This window comes from Echeneis naucrates, chromosome 23 (assembly GCF_900963305.1).
Source record: "Echeneis naucrates chromosome 23, fEcheNa1.1, whole genome shotgun sequence".
NCBI classification, from domain to species: Eukaryota; Metazoa; Chordata; class Actinopteri; order Carangiformes; family Echeneidae; genus Echeneis; species Echeneis naucrates.
Genome location: NC_042533.1, coordinates 8,086,184 through 8,105,831, shown reverse-complemented (window position 1 = coordinate 8,105,831; position 19,648 = coordinate 8,086,184). Strand labels below are relative to the sequence as shown.

The 19,648-nt window shown below is 40.4% G+C and overlaps 1 protein-coding gene across 2 annotated transcripts; it reads left to right on the top strand.

The window, feature by feature from the left end:
- The first annotated feature begins 1,113 nt into the window (after window positions 1-1,113).
- Window positions 1,114-17,699, top strand: nampt1 (nicotinamide phosphoribosyltransferase 1). Of its 2 annotated transcripts, XM_029495345.1 has the most exons (12): window positions 1,114-1,250; window positions 6,424-6,580; window positions 8,483-8,586; window positions 9,093-9,221; window positions 12,406-12,564; window positions 12,967-13,103; window positions 14,941-15,166; window positions 15,256-15,375; window positions 15,459-15,599; window positions 15,921-16,052; window positions 16,233-16,323; window positions 17,307-17,699. In XM_029495345.1, exons 1-12 carry the CDS (start codon window positions 1,197-1,199, stop codon window positions 17,363-17,365), a joined length of 1,509 nt encoding a protein of 502 aa, XP_029351205.1. In that variant the 5' UTR covers window positions 1,114-1,196; the 3' UTR covers window positions 17,366-17,699. The 2 variants fall into 2 exon arrangements, with proteins under 2 accessions (XP_029351205.1, XP_029351204.1); XM_029495344.1 differs by having other exon boundaries at window positions 15,921-16,055; window positions 16,233-17,699.
- The last annotated feature ends 1,949 nt before the right edge of the window (window positions 17,700-19,648 follow it).

Here is a 19,648-nt window from a genome sequence, read left to right as displayed (position 1 = left end):
GATGCACACACATGCACACAGTTTCAAGCTAATTTGTGTAACCTCTTGACAACATGCAGTACTGGGGAAAGAGTCATAAATGCATATTGTATATTGCAACATAATGGTTTGGTTTTGTAAACGAAGAATACAACCGTATAATTATTTAAAGGTGTGTGGGTCCTTTCTGGTGTCAAATAAAATGACTTGTTTTGTGCAAAGCCTTTAATTATATTGAGGAGTCATCTTTCCTGAGAATCCCATAATTTTTGTTGAACTCGTAATTAATGTGTTCAGCAAGTTTCCTCTTGAATAACCTGCGTCGTGTGATCCACATTGCGCTTGCATGTAACTGCATGTAAATGTCACTCCAGCCTTACTATTGACGTCTTCTCACTTCCCATGGTCTCGCTTTGTCCTGATTTCTAAGAGCAAAATGAAGCACAGAGGTCCCTCTCTAGTACTACTTTGGCAACATGTACTACAAACAGACTGCGTGGTGTAAATGCAAATGTAATATTTAGATATCCTTCAATATTCTTTTTTGTAATGATGCTTAGGGATACACAGAAAGTGCTGAAGCAATCACAGGCGTCAGTCTTACCCGCAATGTCTCCGATAATAACTACTGTCTTCCATGTATATTTTAAAGTTTATATGTTCACAGTATGAAGTATACAGCTATGATGACTTTGTTAGGTTTAGTTCCATTGAAAAACATTATGCTTTAATGACACATTATTCACATTTCAATTTCAATTTCAATTCACATTATTAATAAAGTATTATTTTATGATGTATCAACCAAGGTAAAAAATATCTAACAACAACAATAAGATGAAGAACAATAATAATAATTGTAATAAGAAAAATACCAGTCGTATTATAAATAATTATTAATGTGGCTTTACGATGAAAGAAAGTGGCGTTTCCTCCTCGTTGCTGAGTGAGTCATCCTCCTACACATACACCATCTTCGGTCACATGCTGTTCGCTGATTGGTCGGCTGGACTATTCGGCCGAGTAAAGCCGAATGCAGCCGAGAGGACGCCGGAATGCCGCTGACGACAGCTCCGCCCGCCCCTTCCCCCGCCCCGGCCCTCTCGGCTCGTCCTCCCCCCTGCACAGCTCCACTAACCAGGCAGGAGTCCCCGGCAGCTCGGCGCGCAACACAACACACTGACAGCTGCGACTGACTCACAACCGAGGGGGGAAAGATGGAGCACAGAGACGCTGACTTCAACATACTGCTAGCGACCGATTCCTATAAGGTACCGTACGTCCGGAGGGCGGGAGGGCGGCCGACCGGGTGGGTGATGGATGAACATTGATAAAGTCAAGGTGGTTTCATCACCAGTCCCAAGGCCATCACACTGCTCTCTGGGGCCGCTTAACAGCAGGCCGAGTGGGCTGGAGGAGGGTGAGGAGAGACGGGGTACCACACCGGCGAAGGAAGCATCCCTCTTCCAGATAGCTGACCTAAACCCGGGGCCGCTGGGCACGGCGGAGCCGGATTTCCCCCGGTTCAGCCGGTCTCAGTGGGATCCCGCTAGCTGAATTAGCTAGCCTGCTAGCTTCACAGAGAGCGCAGAGGGAAGACGGACGGATGTGGAGTGATATAAAAAAGAGCTAATGTTAGCCCGCTCCGCTAGCAAGTGCTCTTCTGTGTGGGCAGACCGGTAAGCTGCACATGGACACTTAAAACGGCAAAGTCTCATTCAAAAGCCCGGCCCGGTGTAAGGTTAGCCGGCTGCTGGAGCTAACCGCTACCAAAGGCAGTGCATCACTTTGTGGGAATCAAAAGCGAAAGTTTAACAGAGACCTCTGCGATGAAGAGGCTTAACGTGACACAGCTAAGTTACCTGACCGGCACTGAATTCACACAGTCCGGCCTTTAAATGGTATTTAAACAGCTGACTGGGAAAAGAGAGTATGTGGGACGAATCCATTGAATATGTAACTATAAATCTTATAGTTACATATAGTTAAATATTAGTATAACAATTAACAGGAAATGGCACCCTCTCAGTAATACTACAGAAACAGCAGTTGTGATTGCAGATAAATAATCTGAAAAATGAGGCTGCATAAAGCATAGAGTAGTATTTTATTTCTTTTTACAGATTAAAATGTTTGTAATAACAATTATTCATATGCTGCAGTTAATTTGTGTCTGATAATGACCTCTTTGACTCGCAGTCAGGCTTTGAAGGCGTTTCATTGAGAATTCCCATTTCAACTGAGAAATATACAATTTAGCATGAGCTTCATGTAAAAGCTGTCTGTTTTCACAGCTTTCAGTTTTGTTTGAGAGAAACTTCACAGTGTTGTTATCAGCATGGTAATTATAGTTTTACTGCCTCCATTTTTGTTTTTACAGTGCAGTACATTTTACTGCCTCCAAACTAGTTTAATTTGTATTAATTATTATACAGAGTATGTCAAAATAAGATGAAAGTTAAGTACAAAATTGTCCTTGCAACTTAGACACTAAGGGTACCAAACGCAGCGTGGCCATATCATTGTTGGTCTTATCACAGTTTATTTGTGGTCTTTGTGAAGGGAGGTGGTGATGGAAATTTGCCTTGGCTTCTCGATATCTCTGGGGTTTCATGTAAAAAAAAAAACAAAAAAAAAACAGATGAGAGCTGCTGCTTTATAACTGAAAACAAGTTATTGTTGTTTGCCTATAAGTTCTAACCTTGGTTGTTGTACAATTTCAGCCTTGGGAGCTAACTAGTTAACATAAAATTATGCAAATGTAAATTTGGTGAGTAACCTGTGCTAAGTAAGTCAATTTAAATAAAATGTCAAGTGTCCCCATTGATAAGCACAATAAAGGACAATCGTTTATTCTATTTGCAAAGCTTTTACTCTAACAAGTTCAGAAGTTCAGATATCGAGAAGTATTTTTTACAACAGATTATCTGAAATTCAGGTGAATTAGCTGTTGTTCATTTTTTGCCCTACTTGACCACAATAATATCTTAATCACTTAGAAATATACAACTTATTGAAGAAGAGCAATGCTAAAGTTGATAGCAAGGGTTATTTCCCATCAATAGAGGCTGGGAAGTTCTAATAACTTAATGCTCCAAAAATTACCTTGAAGAAAGACTCCATGCTACATTCTCAGAGGCAAACAGAATGAATTTCCTGTTAGCTACCAGGTGGGCGTGAGGGGTGACAATGTTTATAGTCAAGATTAAGTTAAGATGTTGAAGGGATCACATTTCATGTTGTCTTTGACAAGGGAAGTGGACCTGTGTGGCCACACCAGACTGATGTTACTGTTGTCCCTTCAAATAGCCACTTGAGTTACACAAACAAAGCTGAACAGCTAGCCAACATCTCAGTTATGCAACAACAGTTGTCTTTACACCTGAGTTCCTCCACCATTTCTCAAATTCACAAATGCCACCTTTAGCATGTGTTGAAGCTTGATAACCTTTGTAAAAAGAGAAGGGTTATTGAAAACAAACCAGCTGACAGCCTCACAGATCAACCAGAGCCACACACTTTGTTCACAGGGCAGAAAAAAACGTCCTGCACCTGAATGCCTTTGTATTTAGTCTGTTTGGATCAAAAAGAAAAGCTCAGCCTGAAAGCCAACCTTGCCCATTGTCTGGAAACAAGCACACATATATACGTACACAAGGTTATTGTTGGTGTGAGGAGTCAGATTGGAACATACAGCAGGATGGAGGTATAGAGTGTCATTGTTCATATTGATTCTTAAAGCAACACCGCAACACATGGATGATGCCAAATGACCACACTTATGCAACATAGCATTATTCTTAATCCAGATATAATAACAGCAAATTGGCTGGGATCCAGGACTTTGATGGGAAAATATTTTCACACAGTATAATAGCTACAGAGAGGGGTTGAACCTGCTACACTTAATGTTTGCGTCCAAGTATTTCTTCACACAAGGGCGTGTCCATACAGGAAGGTCAGATAAATAGCATGCTGTGAATAATAGCTATAAATGGACAAACTAAGTTTGATTTAAAAACTCTCGCCTGACTTCAGAAACAGATATTTGCAGGTGACACTGTGTTAGCTCACTTAGGATGGAACTTTATTAAGGTAACTTTTGGCAGCCATGAAAGTCTTTATGGCTGCAACAAACAATAATTTTATTATTAATTGATCATCTTAATTTTTTTCTCACCTGAAAAACTAAAAACATTGCAGCTCTGAAGTTGTTGTATTTATTCCTAAACAAATTTAAAATAACTAAAAAGTTGATCACAACAGTACTCAAAGAATTTTTACCCCCTGTTAGTTGCTAGTTTTGTGTGCTGGATTGGTAGGGTTGGGAAGGCTGACAATTTGTCATCACCTCATCATGTAGTTGAACCAACTGTTTCTATAAAAAAATTTTATTTGGAGCTTTAAAGAGGATTTTATATAGCAAAATATGCTGACCTAAATTTCAACACAACTATACCATAGCGAGAGGCTTGACTTTAAATTTTCATTTTACTGTATGATCATCTTTGATGTCACTGTTTGATAACTAATCAATAATATTCCTGAATGCGTATGTTCAGGTGTGGGTGGTGCGCCTTTCATACTAAACTGATTAGGGGTGTGTGTGTGTGTGTGTGTGTGTGTGTGTACACATTGGCATGTGCGCCAGGAAATGTTTACACACATGGCCGCTGTTAGTGTCACGTTGTAGATCTTGACTCTATTTTGAGTCCTCGAAAGCTCAGAGGAAAGGACAGAGACAGGGGTCAAAGAAACTGAGTAGCTCATTGACATTTATCTGTCTTCTCCTCTCTTCTCCACAAATTGTGGATGAGCAACCTGCTGCCTGTATTTTTTTTTTTTTTCCCTCTTTGCTGTTGTCAGGCTGTTGGTTGTCATCAAATCAAGGACATGTTCCTGACCTATACGGAGCTTCTATTAAGGTTACATGATTTCTCAGTCAAAATGTTTATCTCAATGGAACTATCATCACTTTTTTTTTGTGTTAAGGTGAGGATCCACATGTTTGAAGCTACAGTTCAGTCTGAAAGTAAATGTCATCGCATCATCTTTATTATTATACTTTGTCTGGCACGAGCAGTACGTTTATGGTGGCTAATCTTACCTCATATTCCTGTCATTCCATTTATTGTGGTTTCATCTGCCTGCTCGCTATAAGAATATTTTTGATGACAACCAAATACTGCCACCTTCATATTTTCAGTATGCTAATGCCACAACAGATGAGTTCAGTGAATAGTAAGTGGTATTAATGAGGTTTAAATCCTCAAATGCCCCATTGTACTCTGGAAATCCCTGCACTCATTTGGGATTTAATTGATAACTCGGTGGTTGCAGCTAATGCGGCATCTTGTCCTCTTTTTTTTGGCGATTGTTTATCTTGAAAGTGTGGTTTCTTCTCAAACAGTGTTTTCTTTTGGTGTGTGTGAAACATTTGGTGTGTCTCAAACAATTTGCTTAATTCTAAATGTCAATGTCTGCGAAATCAGTCCAGTGACTGCAGATTATAATATCACCAGAAACATGGACAAAACTAAAAGTGGTATTTTCTGAATATCACAGCAGAATAATATAGAAAGCTTAAGGGTGGAGAAAAGTGACATGCCTTGCCCTAACTGGGACATGTTGGTATATTTTATTTGATTGTGACACAATAGATTGATTGATCAACCCCTCCCTTTTTTTTTTTTTACAGTTACACATATATACCACAATTGCGTAGCTTCAATACATTTGTGTGGTAATTCTGGTAGTTCTTGGGATTGCTTCAATTTGCAGTGAGCTCCTTTCCTTCTTAAAAATCTTTACAAAATTCCAAAAACCACTCTGACATGGCACAAAATTATATGGTAGGGTGAGTTTTTCTATCAAACTTCTGCTACTCTATGTATATAAAAAAAAAATAAGCAAGCAAGCAGGTGTACAACGTAATCTTAGTGCTCTTTCAACATTAAAGTAAGATATGTCATCATTTCCTCTGAAACATGGGACTATAAGGTGTTCAACACTCATTGTGAAACTTTTTGAGTTACTGCTTTTTTTTCCTGTTCACACATCACAAAATTTGGGCGGACATTAGGCATACAGTTCAGTATGATTCGTTTTGCCAACAAAAGAGAAGTTTGATCAAGAAATGGATCATACATTTTCACAAGTGTGTAACAATCAATTCCATCTATTTGTAAATAGTTTTTGTCCATTTTAAGTCGCCTACTCGCTAAAAAAACGCACATTTGATTACTTTCCTAATTTATAACAGTGCTGGTGTTGGTGTAAAGTTAACCATTTAAAAGACGACCCTGAGGAAGTTTTCCCACATCACCTTGTACAGTATGTCTATGCGTGAAGAGTTAGGAAACTTATCTTCAACTGTTTTTATTTTATTTTAGATACAAATAGTATTCTTGCTCATCTCATCAAAGATATTCTCTGTCTATCCAGGTAACACATTACAAACAGTATCCCCCCAACACGAGTAAAGTGTATTCCTACTTTGAGTGCCGCGAGAAGAGGACAGATCCCCCTAAAAGCAGAAAAGTCAAATATGACAAGACTGTCTTCTACGGCCTACAGTATATCCTCTACAAATACCTTAAAGGTAAGTCCTATCTCAGGTTTAAAGGTCCCATACTGGAAGATTATAAAGCAGATGTAGGTTCTTATATAAATATGGCATTAAACAGCTCAATCCTGAGAGAAATGAAATCCCATATTCAGAATCTGTGCATTAAAACAAGCCATACGCACTTCCTTATCTTTATTGTGTGAAAACGGCTTGGGCACTTGGGGGTTTCTCTAAGTGTTAACCTTAAATCTTGTATGATTTTGTTTGGGAGCTGTTTGGACTGAAATCTATCTTTTAGGGCTGTGTGCAGACCACAAACCTGCAAAACCAGTTAGCATTTTAGCATTTAAGTCAGATGCTATGGAAATGAGCTGGAATGACAATTACAAAAACTCCAGAGATAATTTGAGGGGAGATTTGAAACTAAACTAAACTAGGCGTTTAAAATCAAAAAAGAATTTGCTCGGGGACATTAAAACAAAACTGAAATGTGTTGTATAAGGGAAGTTTAGCTAGAGAGTAAAACCACTATTTTTTTTACAGTTTTCAGTTAGTTTCATTTATTAATCAGACCATTACAGCCAAGAAAAAGATTCATGGCTGCAATGTCAATATGACATGATAAAGTCAACATTAGCTTTGTCAAACCTTTCGTAATATTTTTGGGGGTTGTTCCCTCCCCTATCCTGATCAAGGTCAGAGCTCAGGGTCAGTTACAGAACAGCATGTATTGAGATACTCAAACTCTAGTGCCTTGTTCAAGGACACTTCAGCAGGCTCTTGTGACTGCAGCAGCAGTCCTTTTGACTTAATTAAAAACTAACAAGTTCACATTGTTCTTCTCATTGATTAGACCTTACAGAGCATAGCAAGAATGCCAGCAGATTATATTCAAAATGTGAAGTGAAAAGGACCGAAATGCAGCTAAGTATAATGGATACAATATACTAATTATCTAAAAGTTAAAGTTGGTTACTGCAATCCTGAGGAGCATGAGATAGAGCAAGAGGGACAGAGACGGAGAAAGAATGTATCTCCCTCTGATGCCTAAAGAGGATTTCATGGTATGGTAGCAGAGGTGCTGGGAAGATAGAGAGCCATGGATAACAGAGAGAGAGAAGACAAAAGCACAGCTGCTCTTTCACCGTGTGAGGGAGAAAGGCCAGCTGTCTGCACACAGCGTCCCTCAGAGCTCAGTGATCAGGCCAATCATTAGAGATGCATCCCGCTCCTGAAACCAAAAGTGTGTGTCGTGGTTCTTCCAGTCAGAGTCAGAAAGGGAATTTTAATCCTCTCAAACTGTATTTCAGTCAAGGGTGTAATGCAGCCCAATGTGTGAATGACATTTTCTTTGATAAAGGATGAATCTAACCCAAACTGCAGTCATACATTGATGGAAAACGTTGAATAGTGTTCTATTCATTCTCCGAAGCTGCCCTTGCAGGAAGTCATGTCTCTTTGTAAGCAGTTATTTTTTTAAACAGCTTCATAAATGTCAATGAGAAAGCTTTGTAAAGCTCTTTCGACACATGCTTATTCACTCTGGTAAGAGATGGGTGAGACAATCGATACCTCTCTCATGTTTGTACAGCTATTGCAGTCAGTTAACAGAGGAAAAAAACTGGAAACAACTAATATCTTAGACTTTTGGAGACTTTCCCAAAGTGCCAAAAGTTTCCATGGTGTAGAAAGTCAAACTTGAAATGTGGTTACATTTATTTGGACAAAGACACCTCGTCAACATACACAGGATGCTTCTAATTTGATTACAACAGTGAAGAGAAGGGTCACATTCCAGTGCCTTTTTTCTGTTGGGATGTGTTCCCCTAACATACCTACCTTCATGTCCCCCTGCTTACTACTCCCTCCCCCCACCCTTCCTCCATTATCCCCCAATTCCTCCTTCTGCTACTCCCCCCTCCTTCTCCTCTACAGGAAAAGTTGTGACTCCAGAGAAGATCCAGGAGGCAAAGGAAGTATATAGAGAACACTTCCAAGATGACGTTTTCAACGAGAAAGGCTGGAATTACATTTTGGAGGTAAGAGGCTCTGCAGTTGTTAAAAAATAATTTCTATACTAGCCAAAAAAAAACTGCTTTCAAGTTGGATGATCAGAGAGGAATAAGCTGGAAGTGTATATGTAAATGAGAAAGTGTGAATACAATGTTTCTGATTATTGAGACTCAGTGTTTCAGCACCTTGGAGAGAGCACAGTGCTCTGTCCTGACAAAGTTTTTTTCTCCAATGAGCAAACGTGTTAATTAATGCTTTTTTCGATGTGAGACTACAACTCAAGACTTTGAATTGTGCTTCAGGCCAGATTGTAAATGTAGGATTTATTTTATGAGCAAATTTACAGTAATGTCACTGTCTTTCCACACATCACCAGTTATGAAGTGTGACTGAAGGTTGACTTGTCAATTCGTTTTAGTTATTTCAATAAAAAATAAAAACAGTCACTCTTTACAAGGCACATAGAGGAAGATATGGCAGTTTATATCTAATGCTAACCCTGATATTTTCATGTCTGCCTTTTTGTGTACAGAAATACAATGGTCACCTGCCCATTGAAATCAAGGCAGTGCCAGAAGGGAGCGTCATTCCGCGAGGCAATGTTTTGTTCACAGTTGAGAGCACAGACCCTGAATGCTACTGGCTCACAAACTGGGTGGAGGTAGGTTGGCTTTGTTTGCTCTCTGTCAGGCAAACACCAGTATAATTCTCTGTTAGTGCTGCTGTAGACTTGAGCTCCATTCTTTTGAAACTTGAATCAAAATACAAACCACTTCTGCCTTAACTTTAACCACTGTAATTTTTCACCTGTCTCTCGGGAGAGTTAGTGGAAGTTTAAATTGGTGAATTATTGTTTTAATGGGCGTGAGGAACCAGTTTAGGATCAGCCACATCATGATAAAAACTGTTGTGCATCTCTTGGCACTACACCCTCACACAACAGTTACAGTTTGGATGTGTCACTTGTATTGCAGCCAAACCGGCAATGCGAAGTTCATCGGGGCAAATTTAATGAGTAGCTTTGTTTGATTATTGATTAAGGAGAAAATGTATTAGCAGCATTTATGCCTTTTTTATTTCATTGGAGAGTTGATAATGTTATAAAAGCCATAAACTATTGAGCTTGGCAGCAGGCCTGACGCATCTAATTTCTCATCTCCACTGAATTACAGCCTTGTCAAGGCTTATTGCTTAAGCACTGCTCAGTGCTGCTTACTGCTCCAGAGCGATTCATACCGGTTGTCTAAAAAGCACGGGGGAGGTCCCATCTCTGGTCTAGTCTCTAGTTTCTGGGGAGGTCCGGTCTAGTCTCTGGGGGTCTGGTGTCTCGTCTAGTCTGGTCTGAGCTAGTCTCTACTCGTCTGATCGCCGTTCCTTGTTGCAGCCCAGTCCCACACTCATTTCCAATTAACCAATTAGCATGGTGTCGTAGTGCCCCCACTGGGAATTGAATCAACGTCACTACGACACCATGCTGCTCAGGTCACCACATACTAATAATTAACCTGCACCACTTCAAGTGATCTAAAAGTGTTTCTTTAAATCCTCATCTTCATACTGTATCAAATGGCATCAGTACACACCATTATGTCAGAGCTCACAAATATAAAGGTGAAGATGGCTTTTATATTTTGAAGCAAGCAGACTTGACTTTAAACTCCAGCCTCCTAAGTATATTCGTGGCACTGAGCTAATGCACAGTGTGGCTTCTCCCTGAGATCTGAAACATCTCATGAACGTAATGCTGCATGAACAGACCATCTGCAGTGACTCGGCAGAACTAAATTCATTTACCATGTGCTGTAAGTGCTGTGTCTCTCTTTCTCTCTCTCTCCCCCCCCCCTTTTATCTTTCCCCTTATTCATAAACAACTTATTCCACGTCCAAAGATTATGCATTGATGCTTTAGAATTTGATTATAGAGAAACAATACGCTCTCTTTGTTTCTATCTGTTTATGCAGAAATGTATTATGTACAATGGAGCATTTGTGGAAGTTACTGCAAATTAGCTTGAAGCTTTCTGACTGTTGTCCACATTTGGATCAATAATTCCTCACACACAAACCTACAACAGCAAACACATGAGGAAATTCAAGGGCCACTTGGTCGTAGGTCACCCACAGCCAAGAGCATTATAATGGCACGCGCGCAACCACTCAGTCAGTCTCCACAGTTGATATAAATACATCCATGAACGAACACACACAGAGTCAATCTTCGTGGTTGATATAAAATTAGCTGCGTGTTCAGCCTGGTGTCCTTGGCTTGCATCATTAGGTCAAACTCTGTTTATCTTTCTACCCAACTCTTTTTTTCGTTTTTCTTTTACTTCTGTTATTGTCTTCTCTTTTCCACATCATGCTCATCATGGGTGGGGGTTGGTTTCAGTTCACTACACCCTCCATTCTTCATCCCTATCCTTCTCTGTCCTTCCTTATCTCCCTCCATTTTGTTCTGGGAGGTTGACCGAGAAGTTATGCAGGCGTGTGTGTGTGTGTGTCTGTCTGTCTGTCTGTGTCTGTGTGTGTACAAACATTCTTCATGAGGGTTGGTTTTACTGTCCATCCTGCCTCATTTTATCAACAGAGACATAATGTATTTTAGATTATATAAATGTCACAACCATTTCAGTTTTAAGTCATTATTTCAGTCAACAAATAAAGCACATTTTATATTTAACATTGAATGTGAGACATGAATGCTTTGGAGGCTTAAAGGCCTTTGAAATTTGTATGGCTATCTACCTTCAATCATATAATGGAAGTGTACTACAAGTTAAATGTTACTTATGGAATCCTCTCAGAAAGGTCATGACCTTGTGTGTGTGTGTGTGTGTGTGTGTGTGTGTGTGTGTGTGTGTGTCTGTGTGTGAGTAGCGTTGTGGCCTTGCTTTAACAGTCACATGAGTCCATATTATGGTTGAGATTATGATTAATCAAAGGGAACCTTGTGTCCTGCTCAGGGTCATTGGGTGAAAACACACATTGCATAGTATTAGTAGCATAAATTATGGCCGGTGCTTCCTGGTGCTCAGGTTTCATACATAGGGCTCAGCTGTGTTGCCTATTATATACATGCAGCTTTAAACGAGTCATGAAATGCCACAAACAGATTGTAATTACATAATAACAGCTTCATGTCTTAGTATGAGCCAGTGGCCACCGTGTCAGGTTTCTCTTTTTAAAGTTTAGGTAACTGAATCTGGAGCTGAATATCAAACTCTTCGTTGAAAAGGTCATGAAAAAGTTAATGTTAAATATAGCCCATTTTTCACCCCATAGTGAAAAATGGAGTCTATCAGACCATCACATGTACACTTTCGATTGTAGAAAATGTGGCTTCATAAAATTTCCCAGGTGATGTTGAATCCAGATAAGCCGCTTGTTTTCATATTGAAATTTGTGATTGTGGGCCAGAGTTGACATGCAGCATCAAGGAATGTACGTTTCCCAGTGTCTGTCTTGTGTGACTGAGCAGCTGCTTTCATCCCTCTGAGCCTGTTAGTTTTGGACATTAGCACCAGTTGAATACAGTGTGAACAGCACTGTTAGACCAGACATCCACTAATGCGGTTAGTGCTGAGTAAAATATTTTAACACTTTTTTTTGCAACTTTGTGGGCCTTTGAGCCTAGAGGCTTTGTAACCTTTATTGTGACACTGAAATTAAAGGGGCATGGAAGAGGGGAAGGGGATGTGTGCAGCAAAGAGTCCAAGGGGGATTTGAACCTGTAAGGTAACCTTTTGGGTATGCATTTTAGCGGCTGAGTTACCCGGGCAACCTGTGATATCATTTTAAAGTAAACTAGGTTCTGCTTTGTTTATTTTTCTTTCTGTTTCCCTCAGACCATCCTGGTTCAGATTTGGTACCCAATCACTGTGGCGACCAACTCCAGAGAGCAGAAGAAGATCCTTGCCAAGTACCTGATGGAGACTTCTGGGAACTTGGAAGGACTCGAGTATAAACTACATGACTTTGGTTACAGAGGTGTTTCATCACAAGAGGTATATTTACATATTCAATTTAGTAAATTTTTTTAAAGAGGAAGAGTATTCTTATCCTTCCAATGCTTTTGAGGTGAGCTACCAAAGATGTTGAGGACAAAAACTTTGGTGATCAAAGTTTGGCAATATTATCCCACGCTGTGCATACTAGCTATTTTAGCTTTTAATAGCATCAAACAATGTTAATCAGCAGATCCAGTTTGCCATATAGTTGTCATATAGATGGATCTGCGGAGAGAGGTTTTTACTCATTCAAGGAGCTTGAAAATAGAAATTTAGCAAAACATTCTTTATTCATGGCTCACATCTTCCTCCAAATCAACAGTTTTTCTTTTGTTTTTTGTAATAATCCCCAGTGAGTCAGTCTATGATAGCTATTTATCTTCCATAACCTCTTTACAGACTGCAGGCATTGGGGCCTCTGCCCATCTGGTCAACTTCAAGGGCACAGACACGGTAGCAGGTATCGGAGTCATTAAGAAGTACTACGGCACTAAGGACCCTGTGCCAGGCTTCTCCGTGCCTGCTGCAGAACACAGGTAAACATTCACATCCTCACTTTTCTCAAGGTTTTATTTATCTAATGTGCGTTATTGAAGCCCTGTCGGCAGAAGGACAGATCGATTATCTTCCCGCATAGTCCACTTATCTTAGTCTGTGAGCGTTCCTGAGCTTTCACAGTGGATGTAAAGGTGTCGTTTCCAATATGATGTAGGGTAGTAGTTCACCACCTGCTTTAATTATTACACCAGTCGTGTAACACCTACTAAAGATGGGTGTCTGCTCAACTCTCCTCTTAAGGGATGTATGAGGTTAGCAGGAACATCTAGCCCCGAGACACTACAGATCGCTCTGTATAGCTGTAATTATGAGCACAGGACTTGTATTCACAGATTCTCAGAAAGTCCCAGGGTAACAGTCAGCATGTCGTGACTCAACTCATCCCCAACGTTGCCTCTGGTGAGACAGTCCACAGTGGCTGTGAGCCAAATCTGAAAGACCGTTTTTCATCCTCAAGCCAAATTGATTTTCAAAACATACTCCAAATAATGTCTGGTAATTTGCCAAAGCTGCTTATAGAAGGATTTTATCAGCCCGAGTGAAAATGTGCTCAGCATTTGGCTGAGGTGGGTGTTAATTTGTTAGTCTGATTAGAGCTTGGTCACCCTCACACTCATTATGTGGTCCATCTATCTCAATCTGTGAATGGGGCCGTGATTGGCTGGAGCTAAAGGTTTTGCTTGGCTGCGGTTGATGCGCATGTCTCTCACATGTTCCCGGTGTTGCTCTATGGCAGTGATCCATTTATCAACACACACCCGCACACACACTTTCTCTTTCTGTTATGCACTCACAGTTGCCCTCTCCTCGCCACCAGGGCAGTTACTGCTGCTCCAGTGCACCCTTCTTCCCTGCTCCAGTGCATTATGGGATAGTGGCAGGAGTTGTCATAGGAACAGTTATGTAATGGCCCCCTCATAAAAATCTGTTTGGTGTCCACCTCAGAGGGTGGAGACGCAGTGAAATTCCACTTTGATTTTGCTGTGGAAGGAAAGGGAGGGGTAATTTCCGTGTGTCACCTTCAGAGCTCTGGCATTCAAAACTTTGAGCCTCTTCTAATGTTCGTTGTAAACTTTTAATGGAAAAGAAAAGTTCTCTGAAGAAAAGCCACCTTTGCAACCTAATGACCAGAAAATAATGTTTACAATATTTTAAAGATTGCATATTTAAAGTAAATAGTCAGATATGTCCTGAAGAAAATCTCTCCTTCAGTTGATTGTGTCAAATCAAACTCAAACATTTGCCACCCATCTCAGTCCCACAGGTACATGGGGGTGTGTGTGCCATTATAGTTTACATGTGTACACTTCCCAATACTGCCTTGGTACATAGCAGCTCCAATGAAACAAGAAGTAAAAATCTAGAGCAGTCTTTGAAATTGGAAAAAAAATGTGTTCCTATTCCAGCTCATCTTTTCAGCCCTGTCTTCAGAACCCTTACCACTTACAGCCGGTACAAGTGAAGCAGGAGAGATTCAATTTGGCTCTTGTCTGAGTCTCAAACCTGGAGTGTGCTGCCCTCTTCTGGACAAACTCTGGCATTATGATTTGATAACAGTCTTGTGACCCTCATTATGAGACATGATACCTTGACCTGTCTTTTGCCTCTAACTAATCTAGCATACCTGCTTCTTTGGTAATTTTCCTCTGTACTTTTTTGACTCTCCACCTGTCCAGTTTCATGCTGTAAAAGCTCTTTACACATTCCCTTATATATTTCAGACATCTTTAATTGAGGAGATATTATTATTATTATTATTATTATTATTATTATTATAGGGAAAAAAATTATGATTTCCTTGCTATTATCTCACAGCACCATCACAGCGTGGGGAAAGGACCATGAAAAAGATGCTTTTGAGCACATCATCAACCAGTTTCCCAGCGTGCCCGTTTCCATAGTCAGCGACAGTTATGACATCTACAATGCCTGTGAGAAGATCTGGGGAGAAGACCTACGGGGGCTGATAGAGAAGCGCAGTGCAGACGCTCCTCTGGTTGTGCGACCAGACTCAGGAAACCCACTTGATACGGTTTTGAAGGTGAGCTCATGTGACCTGCTTTTCTTTTAAGTAGCATATTGGGACACGCTGGGAAACTACCTCCTCTCTTCTTCTTGTGTTTATGTCAGGTTCTGGACATCCTGGGTAAGAAGTTCCCTCCAGAGGAAAACTCTAAAGGTTTCAAGGTTCTCCCTCCTTATATCAGAGTCATACAAGGAGACGGAGTTGACATCAACACACTGCAAGAGGTAGAGACACAAGCATCTGCTTACTTTTCTGTATAAAAACAGAATGTTAAAAACAAGTTTTGAATGTGTCCTTTCTTCACCAGATTGTGGAGGGTATGAAGGAACACAGGTGGTCCATTGAGAACATCGCATTTGGTTCTGGAGGAGCTCTACTGCAGAAACTGACTAGAGATCTGCTCAACTGTTCCTTTAAATGCAGCTATGTGGTCACTAACGGACTTGGGGTGAGAATCAGCTTTTTTGAAAAATGCAGTGACCATTTTTTTTTTTTTTTTTGTGGTAAAAGTAAAGTGGTAAAATAAGACACCAAAATGATCAACAGTGTAACAGTTTTCAAGAGTGTGTTGAGCATCACAGTTTTCTGTCCAATACTATAAATACAATGTGCATTTAGCTTCTGATAGTGGTCTTTTTTTAAACGTAACATAAAAAGAACAAAACATGGCTTAAAATTGTCGTTCAATTTTTGTTGGTGTTGAATTTTGTGTATCAGCTCTTCTCTCTGTGGTTTAAATGGGACCTTATTTTCTGTGGTTTCAATAAAGGTGAACGTGTTCAAGGACCCAGTGGCGGATCCCAACAAGAGGTCAAAGAAAGGACGCCTGTCTCTGCACCAGACACAGAGCGGGGACTTTGTCACCCTGGAGGAGGGCAAGGGCGACCTAGAGGAGTATGGCGTGGTGAGTTCGTTAGCCTGATGGATGCTTCAGTAAACATAATTCCTTTGAGTCCAGGACAAGAGAATGAACTTCACCAATACTGACCTGTCTGTTTGCTTTTTTCTTTTCTCTGTGTCCTACCTCCCACTTTCCTTTTTATTTACTCCCTTTCCAACTTGTTTTTCTGTTCACGACCAGGACCTGCTGCACACTGTCTTCCAGAACGGGAAGATTGTGAAGACGTACACATTTGATGAAGTCAGAGACAATGCTAAGCTCAAAGAGAGTGAGATAAAAGAGTTGCTGCACTGAGCGCAGCACTACTAAGCCCCCACCCCACCTCCCTAAACCCAAAACACCCCTTCCCCTTTCAAACCCTTCACCTTTTGGCCTCCGACGTCACCCCAGAAAATGGAGGTAGCGTGCACTGCTAATAGACCCCACCCCCAAAACCTAAGAACCCCCTGAAATGTTCTTAAAAACCTGAAACTCCCTGAGAACTTCACCCTCAGCTCCAGAAATGCTACTGGTTGGTTCTCCAGTGACAGAGGAGGTTTTTAAACTTGTACCCCTCTGTTCAGCAGCAAACACCCCATGTGTATGAGGAGGGGAAAAAACAGCGAGAGAAGAGAATGTGTGTACGCAACAGGTATAGCAGGCATGTAGAGGGAGAGAAGTTGTAATAATGATGATAAGCCGTGACTTCACACCCCCGTGCTGCTGCCTCAAATTCAAGTATGCTGCACTGATATGCTGAACGTGAATATTACCAGTGGCCACTGACATTTCAGTGACATTAAAGCCAATGAAGATATGATTGTAGGATTGCGAATGAGCTTCCGGCGGCTGCATGAGGAGTGAAGACATGGTGAGTCAAAACAAGAAGGGTCACAACAGAAAGAGAAGTAGGAAGCCACACCAATGACCTTGATCCATGTATCGTGTACAGAACTATTTCCGAAACAATACATGTCAGAATCTACTTAGCTTTGTCTTTTGTGTGAAGGACGCAAAGGATGATCATGGTATATATAACATTGCACCTTTAGCACTGATCAGCTCACGGCTTTAACTTGGTAACAGAAGACAAAACACTGTCTGTCATCATGTATGATACAGGAATTTGTATTTCCCACTTTCCTTGCTTTTTAATCAGTAGTTATAGCCAGAGTTATAAAGGCCAACATCTATCAAGTGCTATCTGGGTCTTTTGAACTCTTATTCTGCAAAATAAAATGTTATTGGTGCATCTCTGAAGGTATATAAATGATCATCTGCTGCCCACAGTGCATTCACATCATGAAGGCTTGATCCACAATCAAAATGTATAAGTAGAAAGCAGATTAGTGTATTTTAGATTGCAGATACAGGGTTGTTTATATGTGTAGCCACTGGATTAAATTAAGAAAAAAATAATAGTTTTCCATTAACAAAAAGTCCTGTACAAGCCATAAATGGTTACAAAACTAAGTAGACAAGATTAGATTTTTCTAACGGGCTAGGAAGAATGAAAAGTTTAGGATAGGATCTTCATGATGGTGAATGCTCTTGAAACAAGTCTTTGCTGTATTAGACCAAGAGCTGATGTTTAAAAAAAAAAAAAAAAAAAAAAAACAAACAAACATTGTCTTCACTGGAATGAAGATGATTTAATTATGTGTTTATGAAAGATTACATATGTGGCCCCTGGGGTGAAATGTATGTTAAATGTTGGTTCAGATGTGTGTGTATGATTGGATTAGTGTATGTGCGTGCGTGCGTGTGTGTGTGTGTGTGTGTGGGTAGGTGTGTGTGATTACTTTCTTCCTTTAAAGGATTGTGTAGTATTCCTTTATGCAAATGTACTTGTGGATCGGGGGAATAGAGAAAACTCTTTTGTTTTGCTGGCCTTTTATTCTGAAAGGAGACACAGCAGTGTGACAGATGATGTTGATGATGCACTCGAGTGTTTTTTTTTTTTTATGTTTTTCCTTTAGGCAATGTGAAACCAAACATGAGGCAGAAAAGTGAGACTCAGGATCAGAAATATTTTCTGACAGCAATATGTACCAGCCCGCCTTTGGCAGCCAGTGGAGTACAGTTGCTGATGAGCAAAATGTTGCCCTTAATATCACTGCCTTAACTCATGAAGAGCAGAAACGGAGAGAAACGGATGCCAATTGAAAAGTGTGGATGTGCACTTTGCACTCCTGTTTGGATTCGTTGCCCAGGTATAAATTTGCCTTTTGGAGTTTATTATCTTCCTTTCAGAGCATCAGTGTCTCTTCTGTTTGTGGCTGTATTTGGTCACATTGCTGATTGGCCTATTTCAGAGTGAAGGTTTGGGTTTTTGTTTTTGTTTTTATTTTGTTGCAGAGCTTGGAGGGATTTGCGCAGTGCAAGGGGCAGGTTACATCACACAAAAAACTTTTTTTTATTTTGGGCCAGGGGTTAAACTATTCGGGCAGTGCAGCAGGCGCATTGATCCTCCAGTTCAAGATTAGCTAAAATTGAAAGAAGCCAATAATGCAACAACTTTGGCTCCGGCGACAGTGATGTTAGTCATTTCACTTGTTTGGTCCAGACTGGAATATCTCAACAACTATGAGATGAATTGCCATGAAATGTGTGCATTTCCCTGAAGGATGAATCAACTTCAATGGCACTTTGTTAAGTTCTTGACCAAATACTTGCAAAGCTAATGACATTCTCAGCTTTCTCCGCAGGACTTTTCATTCGTGCCAGTTAGCACGTTAGCATTCTACAACATCAGTACGTTAATGTACTGAAATAAGAGTTGATCTCAAAGTACACTGCACAGAGTAGCTCACATCGGAGGCTTCCATAAAACTAAATGTTCATTGTGTGTACATTGTGCGCGCACACAATCTGCCTCACATTTGTAGTGTGAAACTTTTTCACCTGGGGGTGGCATTCTGCTGCCACACTCCACTAAGTGTTTGCCGAGCAGTGTCACTGCAGCTATTAGAGCCTCTGTGACCTTATTCTCTTTCCCCGTGGACACGCTGGAGTTCAGATCTGGAAGGAACCTGTGATTTCACTGACGCCCGTCTCTCACCGGTGGCTCAGACCACCCTGCTCAATCTTACCTACGCTGTTCCACACCACAGTCGGTCATGCGCTGAAGCAATGTCACATCATTCTCTTAATATTTCTTCTGTTTCTGACACTGGTGATATCTGTCAAGAATCATTTGTTGTCCAGTTGTTCTGGTGAAGCAACACACTTGTCCTCTTTTCTTTTCCAAATATGGGGTGCATTTTAGGAAAATTTTGATTTTACTATTTTGATACTGTCTCGGTTCTTACCTCAGAGAAATTTTATTTTGTATGACAAAGGAGAAAAAAAAATGCCAGAAATATTGCAGTAAATATCCTTATTTACAAACGATGCGGCCATACTGCCTTCTCACTTGTACATACAACAACTAGTTTGGCTGGAAGCAGAGAGGGCGGGATAGGGAGACGACCACACCAGATAATATTATCATTATTTTTCTCAGAACGACCATTTTTGTACCAACAGAAGAAATATCCAAAACTGCTTGACTGAACTGGCAGTGTGACCGTTTTTCTTTTGTCTTTTTTTGTTTTTTGACTGTCAAGCTTTTAGCT